The sequence below is a fragment of the Pyrus communis genome, chromosome 5 (genome assembly GCF_041283825.1).
Source record: "Pyrus communis isolate YQ-2024b chromosome 5, ASM4128382v1, whole genome shotgun sequence".
NCBI lineage: Eukaryota > Viridiplantae > Streptophyta > Magnoliopsida > Rosales > Rosaceae > Pyrus > Pyrus communis.
This window is the reverse complement of record NC_142569.1, coordinates 29,225,458-29,236,465: the sequence shown is the minus strand read 5'-3', so window position 1 is coordinate 29,236,465 and position 11,008 is coordinate 29,225,458. Positions and strand designations below refer to the sequence as shown.

General features: G+C 36.3%; 1 protein-coding gene across 1 annotated transcript; it reads left to right on the top strand.

Moving 5' to 3' along the window:
- Positions 1-344: 344 nt before the first annotated feature.
- Positions 345-10,532, top strand: LOC137725250 (V-type proton ATPase subunit a3). Its single transcript, XM_068463877.2, has 18 exons — positions 345-745; positions 1,891-1,935; positions 2,351-2,470; positions 2,551-2,658; positions 3,990-4,100; positions 4,197-4,370; positions 4,980-5,117; positions 5,519-5,626; positions 5,766-5,873; positions 6,021-6,169; positions 6,707-6,860; positions 7,767-7,927; positions 8,021-8,227; positions 8,437-8,620; positions 8,707-8,790; positions 8,894-9,087; positions 9,663-9,722; positions 10,007-10,532. Exons 1-18 carry the CDS (start codon positions 611-613, stop codon positions 10,209-10,211), a joined length of 2,445 nt encoding a protein of 814 aa, XP_068319978.2. The 5' UTR covers positions 345-610; the 3' UTR covers positions 10,212-10,532.
- The last annotated feature ends 476 nt before the right edge of the window (positions 10,533-11,008 follow it).

The following is an 11,008-nucleotide window of genomic DNA, read 5'->3' as shown; positions in this document are numbered from 1 at the left end:
CCAACGGCTAAAACAATTAAAAATATTATTTAAATTAAAATTCATTCAAGAATTCTATAAATAAAATTTCATAAGGTCAGTTTAGTGAAAATTTCAACTTTTCTCAAATTTTAAATATTTTAGATTAAAATGGTTCTTAAAAAATTTAGGTTTGGATGCTGTTAATATAACAAGTCAAATAAGAATTGGCAAGTGACGCAAGTGGCTCTTTACCATAGCAGCGAAAAGGCGTTGACCGATTGTATAACGGTGTAGATTCAAACATCGTCAGTAAGTAATCTAACAAAATCTATTGTTGAAAAAAAAAAAAAATACTGAAAAGCGACAAAAAGTTGCAAAAGCTCAAGAAACTTCCTACAAAACCCTCCCCAACAATAAAAGTTAAAAAGAGGGAGAGAGGACCTGGTGACGTGGGAGATCCTTTTGTGGCGCAGCGCGAAGGGGAGAGAGAGGGAGAGAAACCAAAGCAATCAGCAAAGTGAATTATTATTTTTCTCTTCCATCTCTCTCTCTGTTTTTCCGACTGTCTGCAGTCGCACGTTTACACCTACACGGACACAGAACACACCATCGAGAGAGAGGAAAGAGAAGAGAGAGAGAGAGAGAGAGAATGGGAGAGTGCTGTCCTCCGATGGATCTGTTCAGGTCGGAGCCCATGCAGCTCGTCCAGATCATCATCCCCATTGAGTCCGCTCACCTCACCGTCTCTTATCTCGGCGACCTCGGCCTCCTCCAGTTCAAAGACGTACGCCTTTTACTCTCTCTCTCTCGCTGATTCCCATTTTTCTGTTTCAATTATGGTTTCTTCTTCTTTTTCGATTGGTTTTTTTGCTGCGGAGAAACAGTAAAAACCCTAACTTGGCCCTGTTTCCGATTGGAATTGTTCATTGGTTTGGATTCGATTTGCGGAAGTGCGTTTCTTTTGCGAATTTGGGGTTTTGTTTTTGTGTATGAGATTGAATTGCCTGGTTAGTGAGTGGTGTTTGATTCTTTAGATTTTAAGGAGCTCAATTAATCTGCAAATTGAGGTGGTGATCGATTGGTTCATTACCAATTACATAATTTGGTCTCCCGAGAAAGGACAATTGATTATCGGAGCATTTAGCTTGGCAAGCGCCTAATACGCGACCATGGCACTGTCAGATTTTGGTGTCTTGGAAATTTGTAGCGCCATTAAAATGGACATGTTGTTTACTAAATATAGCTAAAGAGCTTCAAATAGCAGACTAACACAAGTCACGAATCATAAATCAAATTAGAAAGATATAAGTAGCGGAAGCAACCAAAAGCAGCGGGTCGAAACTTTTGGTATTATTTTGCTCACCATAGAGTGGTAGTGTAGTGTATGGGTGGGTGGTAAACATGGTAGCTCTCTATTGAGGGATTGATCAGTAAAAGTTATGATTGCGGTGGTGAGTTGAGATTTATTCAGATCTCTTTCGTCTAAGCTATAGGCAAATTATATGTATGGAAACAAGAAGCAAGTTATTTCATGATTTCTATTCCAGAATGTACAATGTTCTGTTTAAGATTAAAGAACTGAAGTTGAAGGTGAACTGTAAAAAGGTAGATATCATGCTAAAATGAAGAAAAGATTTACGGGTAAGCGGATTAGAAATTAAATGAGGATCACACAAGGGCTTCACCTATCCTATAATTGATGGAGGTTTGAATACTATTTACTCTGTTAATAACTCTTACAAAATTGTTGAGAACTAATGTTCGAAATTGGGTGACCTGATGGTCTTGATGCTGCACAACTTGCAATCATGTTGTAGCAATATGCTAGCTCTGTTGGTGGTCATCCTTAATCTAGTCACTGTTGTGCTGCTTTCATAATTTTTTTCAAGTTTTTTTTGTTACTAATGTTTTTATGAATCACTCTTCCAGCTCAATTCAGATAAGAGCCCATTTCAAAGGACATATGCTGCTCAGGTGTGTTTATGTTTCTTAGCTTGCTGACCAGCGGCATGTTTATTCATTTTGTTTGGTCGTGGATATGATACTTCTCCTAAAAAAACCGTCTCATCAAAATTGAGTTATTAAGGGTTAGCAGGAAAAGGAGGGAAGGCCTATAGTTTAAATTGCTTTCCAATAGTTTATGTTGTCTTAGAGGTTTTCCAATTTTGACCCATACCTTTAGAGCTGTACTTATGATTAGTTGTCCTTGTGAACTGTTCTAGGTTGTTGCCAAACAAAGAAGAGTCATGTAATTTTTACTGGCTATCTTGATTGTAAGATGGATACAGAATATCTCATCTATGCTCTTCATAATTGTTTAAGTACGTAAATATTATGTCTTCAAATGAGTATTTGGTTTGTAAATTTACTATTTCATTTTTCTATGAAGATTAAAAGAAGTGCTGAGATGGCACGCAAATTACGTTTCTTTAAGGAGCAAATGTCAAGGGCAGATTTACCTCCTTCAAAGTCTGCAAGACAAGTTGACGTCAATGTGGATGACCTTGAGGTATAATAAGGTGTTTGGTGTATAGCTAAAGATGTTTAGTATTGCATTTTCTAACAAATTCACTTTTGTGCGTATGCTAGGTGAAACTTGGTGAACTTGAGGCAGAGCTGATTGAAATAAATTCGAATGATGAAAAGTTGCAACGTTCATATAATGAACTCTTAGAATATAAGCTTGTTCTGGAAAAGGTAATGACCCTTTTTTGTTTTCGTCCCCAAAAATGATCTTAGCATCTCTATGACCATGCAGTATGCATTATTAGGTATCAGATCATATACTATCCTCTGATTACACTAAGCTCATAAGTATTATTAATATCATTCATGGGAATCTATCATGAAGGAAAGGGTAAAAAATAGTATGATGAGCTTTTGTTTTTGCACAAGGAGAAAAGGGATATAATTATCCATATTGTTTTTTGAACCATTGATAGAAATGGATTATGCAGTTCAAGCAATGAAAAGTATCTTTAGTAATATTGTAATTCCTTGTTGCTTGAAGATTCTAACTTGTTGGAACAATTTTTTTATAAGTAACATAAGTTTCCAAGACAGTTCTATCCGTGTACAAAAGCTGTATGCGTGTAATACTGAAAATGAAAAGAAAACAGAAACTGTGCGTGAAGATTAAAAAGAGGTTTGAGGAGTTTTATTCATTCAGATAGCTACTACACAAGCTTAGATCTTTGTGATGCAAAGTTTTTCACTTTGGAACACTCTAATTTTTCTCTACAACCACAAAGACCAATAATAAAAAAAAAAAGGTAAGTGCCTAAGAGCTGTAGTTGACCTTTTAAAAAACCTGCCATGCCACCCCAAAACAAGGCTGCAGACTGTCTCAGGAAGCAGCCAATATACCCCAAATAAAGACGGGAAAAACTCCAAATTTCTCAAGCCACAGAGCACTTAAAAAAGATGTTGGATTCATTTTTGCTCCGTTGCACTTGCACATACAAAGATAGTCTATTAAAGTAGCTCCCTTACCTATGGAGATTAAATGTTGCATTTTTCATATCTTCTCTAAGCAACTGTTCAATCTAGTAAGCAGGAATCGGATAGAGATTTATTCGAATTTTTTTTTCTTCAAATAAATACGTAGAAGATATTAAAACAGAAAGGACTTGAAAACTGAAATTCAGCTAACAGCTGGAGTGACCATCCAAATTACCTTAAATAGGCATAAGCAAAAGCTCTGGTTAGATTATCGAGATTAAAGGTTCATGCAAGCATCATAAGATTACACATATAGTAATACAGGTGATTTCATTAAATGAGCTGAAGTGGTAAAATATGTTTGTCTACCCTTATGTGACGTATAAACTTAATTAGTTCAGAGAGTTCTGAATCTTGGATTCTCATTGGACGTTTTCTAATATCACTAACAGAGAAGCAATTATCAATTTGATCTGCCGATGAACTAGAAGTTGGATAGGGTTTACTCATTTGGTCTCGTGTCTCTCTTTTGAAGTTTAGTTTACTTTAATAAGCTCTTATGTGACTGAAAAATCTCTTCCTTTCAGGCTGGTGAGTTTTTTCACTCAGCTCAAAGCAGTGCCGTGTCGCAGCAGAGAGAAAATGAATCCCGTGATATCAGTGATGAATCCCTGGACACGCCTTTATTATTGGAGCAAGTACAGATTTCAATCTTGGATTTTTACTGTATTTTAATTAACCACAGTCCTCTTCCTGTTGCTGAACCCAATTCTTTTTGTTTGGCTGTTGTGAAGGAAACATCAACGGATCCATCAAAGCAAGTTAAGTTGGGATTTCTCACTGGTCTTGTTCCTAGGGAAAAATGTTTGGCATTTGAGAGGATTCTATTTCGAGCTACTAGGGGTAACGTTTTTCTGAGGCAGACTGTTGTTGAGAATCCCGTGACTGACCCTGTCTCAGGAGAGAAGGTATTGGCATGTCATTTCCTGCATTTTTATGTTCTTGGAAAGATGAGAGGAAGTTGCTTTTGCTCTTGTGGTATCTTTTCCTCTTTATAATTTAAGGTCACAAAAAAAGATGGACTAGAAGCCCATCAAAACTGATAAGATGAATAACAGTAAACTGGATATGTTTCAACAAAGAAGTCCAATAAATAGGTTAGTTATTTAACAACCTCCACCTCTTCCATTACATGTTAAAAAGTTACACCTATGGTTTTTAACCAAACAGTCCATAAGGATCTTGGGGGTGCAGGAATTGTGGGGGAGAGGTTGGCCTGTTTGGATGTTCTTTAAGAATGGCTATTAGTGCTTTCAAATGACCAAAAGCACTCTGACAATGTTCAGCAAAAATGTTAGAAGTGCTTATAGGTTGTGAAAGATCTTGGATTTTGTTAAAAATCTCGATGTGCTTCTTCCAGAAGAAGCACTTATGAGCTTAAATGCTATGCAAACCTTGTATGAATACTAGAGAAATGGATAATTTATTTTATAATATGGAACTGTTAGTTTGGCCATCTGGTTTTTCGTTGTTATTGCACACTTTGTCTTTGACTATGAATGATGATCTACATGCAGGTTGAGAAAAATGTTTTTGTGGTATTCTACTCTGGAGAAAGAGCAAAGAGCAAAATCCTTAAAATATGTGATGCCTTTGGAGCTAATCGATACTCTTTCCCTGAGGACCTAGGTAGACAATCTCAGATGATTACTGAGGTATGTATATTTTCTTTGTTTATAGCTTCTTTTTTTTCTTCTCTATCATTTATTGTGTTTCATGTCCATAGAAGTAAAACAAATAAAAAAAACTGTAGCCATCTGCAGTTTTGTTCGTTCATAGTATCATTTTTTTTTTCCAGCATGAAGTAATTCCAATGTTAATATCAATCATACTTAAACTATTTATTTGTATAACCCCCGTGCTTAAGTGGAAATCCAAGCTTAAGTAGAAATCCAAGTTAGCCTTTTGTAGTCGTTAGCAGTCCGTCCATATTCTAGGGTGCTGATCATCTACATGTTATGAAGTTACCTGCCGGGCCTTGATTTCCATTGATCCCATTTTGACGATGTTGGTTATTTTTTTTTTCTCACTGACAATATTTAATCCTCAACTTCAGGTTTCGGGAAGACTTTCAGAGCTAAAGACTACCATAGATGTTGGAGTGTTGCTTCGGGGACGTTTGCTACAGACTATTGGCGAGCATTTTGAGCAGTGGAACCTTTTGGTAGGTTTGGAATTATTTTATTTAATGAAGTTCATTCATTATATATGGGGAGATATGACTAAGACTAACTCAAAACATATGGTGTTTGAGTGTATTGCCAATGCCAAGCTATTTACAACGTTTCTTTGTACTTATGAAGGTGAGGAAGGAGAAATCCATATACCACCATCTTAACATGCTCAGCCTTGATGTAACAAAAAAATGTCTTGTGGCTGAAGGGTGGAGTCCTGTTTTTGCATCAAAACAGGTATCCTTTATTACAGACATTTCTCCATAGGATGATGAATCATTTTATACCCAGTTCGAATCGGAAGTTGTGAACACCAAACAGTGATGTACAATAGTACAAGTCAAATATGTTATTGACTTTCTTTGTTTCAATGTGTCTTTGCAGATCCAGGATGCATTGCAGCGGGCAGCATTTGACTCTAACTCACAAGTTGGAGCTATTTTCCAGGTTTTGCATACTAAGGAGGCACCACCTACCTATTTCCGTACAAACAAATTCACTTCTTCTTTTCAAGAAATTGTTGATGCATACGGGTGAGTTCCACTGCAATATCTTCTCTTCTGTGCTCCTTTATAGATAATTGGAATAGATAAGTATTTTACTTGATTTTTTTTTAATGAAGAAAAAGAAAAGAAATTGAGTCAGTTATGTCCTTAACCACTGTCATTTCTGGAATTTCCTTAGTAAGGTGCCAGGGCTAGATACTGAAAGTTTCCATGCACTATATGTTGTTGATTTCCGTTGTGGTTGTTTTAATCTGCCATTTATAGTACCATTAACAGGCGAGCTAGTTAGTAACTTGTTCTGCCAGGTAATATATGGTAAAAATGAATGATTTAATTCTTAATGTAATATCTAATTTAGCCATTAATGAAGACCGTTGTTTGAAATCAATGAAACATTAATAAGTGGTTGTAGTAAGAAATCAAACCCCACATTTACATGCAGTTAATCTTTCTCGTTAAAAATTGAATCTTAGAATTTGAAATCACAAATTGTGCCGATAATTTATTGTTTCCAACAGAAATATACACGAGATTATAAAATGTTTTGCCTTAATGTAACTGCAGGGTGGCTAAGTATCAAGAAGCAAATCCTGCTGTATATACCATCGTGACATTCCCATTTCTTTTTGCTGTCATGTTTGGTGATTGGGGGCATGGAATATGTTTGTTACTTGCGACCTTATATTTAATAGGCAGGGAAAAGAAGCTTTCCAGTCAGGTATTGCTACCAAGCTTTTCAATCACTTAATATGCTGATAAATTCGATCTCAACAATAATCTTTTTGCATTGTTGGTCATTTACTTATTTTTTTGTACCAAAGTATAGGATCAAAGATTGATGTATTCCCTTACTGTATTCATGGTAGTTGGCTGTTCCATTATATTAGGTTAATAAAATAAAAAAAATGTGGATCAATTTGATTCTTTTTTTTGTTAGATGTTATTATGATTATATCTCATCTAAAGAAAAATGTGAAGCAGGACCATTGTGACACCAACTGTATGTTGCTTATTGCCCCAACTATGTTACCAGTTGTCAAATGATATTTCACCATGCCATTCTTTTTTTTCCCCTCGTTTTCTTCCCTCTCCCCCTGTCAGGAAGTTGTGATTGTTTAATAAGTTTCAGGACTGACAGATTGTGTCTTTTACCTCTAGTGTTGTGAGGAGTAAGGAACTATTCCAGGTTATAAGGATTTGATTTATCGACCTTTAAATATCTGATATTGTCTGTTGCACGAGCTTCATAGAAAGTCGTAATCCCTTAAAACTGCAAATTCTGGGGTCCTGCTTCTTTATGAGGATACTGCCTCTGTATAATGATGGCATGTTTACTTGGTTGGGTATGTGAAGCAATGGGTATGGGAATCACACTCATTCCTTGCTTCCTTGCAAGTAAACATGCCCTGAATTCATTTGTTGTGATTACTATCCTCTTTTCACTTTGTTACTCAACATTCAAAGGAGATGGAGATCATAGTTTCTGTTAGTAACTTAGTATGTGGATGCTTGGCCTTTTCCTGTCACATTTGGTTATTTGACTTATATTTGGGAAGCAGTTTTTTTCCTAATCCATTTTTGTCTTCATCTAAGAATCTAATTATATATTTTTATGGTTTTACAGAAGCTTGGAGACATCATGGAGATGGCCTTTGGTGGTCGTTACGTGATTTTGTTGATGGCAATTTTCTCAATCTACACAGGTGTTATCTATAATGAGTTCTTCTCTGTCCCGTTTGAACTGTTTGGTCCCTCAGCGTATGCATGCCGTGATCTTTCTTGCAGGTATATGCTTAGACTTTGAAGATGTATATCCTTCTCTTCTGCATCCTCACTTTGAATTGTTTGTAATAGTTAATTGAAATACTTCATTTACAGAGACGCTACTACAGCTGGCTTGGTTAAGGTGCGTCCTACTTATCCATTTGGCCTGGATCCTGTATGGCATGGATCCCGCAGTGAGCTCCCATTCCTAAACTCATTGAAGATGAAAATGTCAATTATTATTGGTGTGGTCCAGATGAACCTAGGAATTATGATAAGTTATTTCAATGCCAGGTTCTTTCGAAGTAATTTGAATGTTTGGTAAGTTGTGAATCTTTATTTTGTTATCTTAGTTTTCAGTGGAGGTTTCATTTTTACCACCAAAGGCAGAAAATACATTCACTGTAGATATGAATAATTCACATGTACTGTGAATTCTTCCATCTACAGTCGCGTCATTAGTTGTTTCTATAATCTGCGTCTCACCCTGCTTATAGCTTAGTATTCATTCAGCTTCTTCATTTTGCCAGGTTCCAGTTTGTACCCCAGATGATATTTTTAAACAGTCTATTTGGCTACTTGTCCATTCTCATTGTTATGAAGTGGTGGACCGGTTCAAAAGCTGATCTGTACCACGTAATGATATACATGTTCCTAAGTCCTACAGACGAGCTAGGTGAAAATCAGCTTTTCAATGGTCAGAAAACAGTTCAGGTACTATCACTGTTTTTTTCTTATTTTAAAATTTTCTTTTAAAAGAACTGTCAGTATTCCTCATGTGTTGTTTGTTCTTTTACCAGCTTGTGCTATTATTGTTGGCTTTTGTTGCTGTACCATGGATGCTGTTTCCAAAGCCTTTTCTTTTGAAGAAGCAACATCAAGATGTATGTTTGACATCCGTTCACCCTCAGTCCTTTTGAATCTTGATCATCACTCCGCTCCCTTTTATTCATATAAGTTCATCTTCTGATGGTGATGTTATTTCAGCGGCATCAAGGTCAGTCCTACGCTCTACTTGAGGATACAGAAGAGAGCTTGCAAGTGAATTCAAACCATGATGCCCATGGTCATGAGGAGTTTGAGTTCAGTGAAGTTTTCGTACATCAAATGATACACACAATAGAATTTGTACTTGGAGCAGTCTCAAATACAGCTTCATACCTTCGTCTATGGGCTTTAAGGTAGTTTCTGAGAACTTGAACTATCATTCTTGGCTCTTGGTGTATTTGATTTTTCTGTCTGCACATGCCAGTTCATGTCTGCATTTGTTATTGCAGTTGTGCGTGCTTGCACTGATTGATTTCAATGAGTTTTGGCATTCTATGTCGGGAAGTCTTGAAATAAAAAAGAACTTTCTGGCTTCATAAAGTTTAAAATTGAAGCAATAATAAAATTTGCATTCAGTGGTAGATTGTTAGCTTCGCATGTTTGTTTGCACAAGTCGATTTTGACATGTCACCGAACTGAACCATGCATGTCATTGTTTTGTAAGAAAAGTCAATAGTGGACAGCTTATTAACTGTTTATGGGGAAGATAATTTTTTTTTTTCGCTTGGTGACAATGACGTTGGCTGACAAGATCCCTCATTACATTAGTTGGTCAATCTGTTGGTTTCTACAAAAAAAATTAGCACGTTTTCTTTCAGCCATGACAGAATGGAATATGGTCAATAAGTTGTATTTGCAGATATTCCTTTTTATCTATTTGTGCAATAAGTGCTAATGTCGAGCATTTGTCTTTTGGAACTTTGTACAGTCTTGCTCATTCAGAGTTGTCCAGTGTGTTCTACGACAAGGTTCTCCTAATGGCCTGGGGGTATGTTTTACTCATTTGTGATGCTGCTTTTATTTAATACTCCGTCAAAAAGTTGGCCACAATTTCAACTTCTTTGTCGATTCTTGGGATGTAGAGAATAGGCCAATGAGCACCAAATGAATGTTTTAGCGGAGTTCGTTTCCATTTGTTCCTGTTGCTCATCTGGATTATTACTTACGCCCAAGAAGTTGTGACCGAGGATTTGAATTGTTGAATTAAATTAGGCAGTCATACTGGACATCTGCAAAGGAAATAAATGAAACATTCTTTTGTACGTCTCACAGGTTCAACAATTGGATTATACTCATAGTGGGTCTCATCGTCTTTGTGTGCGCCACTGTCGGTGTTTTACTACTGATGGAAACTCTCAGTGCTTTCCTTCATGCTCTTCGACTTCACTGGGTGGAATTCCAGAACAAGTTTTATGAAGGGGATGGTTACAAGTTCTATCCATACTCGTTTGCATTGCTTGACGACGAAGATGAGTGATGCCGTAAAAAGAAGTCTTCGGCAGTGTACAAGCCATGGAGTCGAGTGTGAATAGGTGTGAACGCGAGTTGATTCTTTCATTCGAACAGTAGAAAAAAGAAAGCAACTGATGAATCTTGTATGTGGAGTTATCGGTTGGTTTTGGAATTGAGCATCAACCCCGTTTAGCATGTTTATTTATTTGTTCTTGGGAGGAATAAGCAGTTATTAGGTTAGCATGTTTAAATTTATAATGGCAATTGCGGCCGTGTGTAATAATAAACTAATGACAATATTCAGTCATCTTTCTATTAATATTTATTATTATTAAGGAAAACAAAATTATTATTGTGCTGTTCGAGTAATCCAGAGTGCGGTTATGCCACTTAACGGTTTAGTGATATTTTTCTTAAGTGGTTTTAAATTCGAATCTCGTAGAAGTCAAATTTTTAATGAACCTGTAAGTAAGAGGTAAAAAAAAATTCTTTCTTTTTAGTTTCGAAAGTAAAAGATATTCATTTCAGAAACAGAAGGTGATTCAGATAAAGTAGTTTGAGGAAGAAATTTTTTTATAGAAAGTGAACAAACTGAATAAAAAACACTTTAGAAATGCTAAAAACAAAGTTGTTCAAGTTGCAGAATAGGATGATGGAGGAAACCAAACAAATTGCAGCTACTAAGAGATGCCGATTTATTTGGTATTCTGCGGGACTCACGTACAACTTTTAACTGGAGACTTCAGTTTTAGATGCTTGAGAAGCTAAATTTGTTTAGTCCCTTTCAATTCTTCGGGGAATCACGTACGATCTTGGACAGAG

Excerpts from the sequence above, each read along its gene's own strand:
- LOC137725250 (XM_068463877.2), top strand. The coding sequence starts at position 611 with ATGGGAGAGTGCTGTCCTCCGATGGATCTGTTCAGGTCGGAGCCCATG. Across the intron at positions 2,659-3,989 it reads ATAAGCTTGTTCTGGAAAAG|GCTGGTGAGTTTTTTCACTC; the intron begins GTAATGACCCTT and ends TCTTCCTTTCAG. Across the intron at positions 8,228-8,436 it reads CGAAGTAATTTGAATGTTTG|GTTCCAGTTTGTACCCCAGA; the intron begins GTAAGTTGTGAA and ends TCATTTTGCCAG.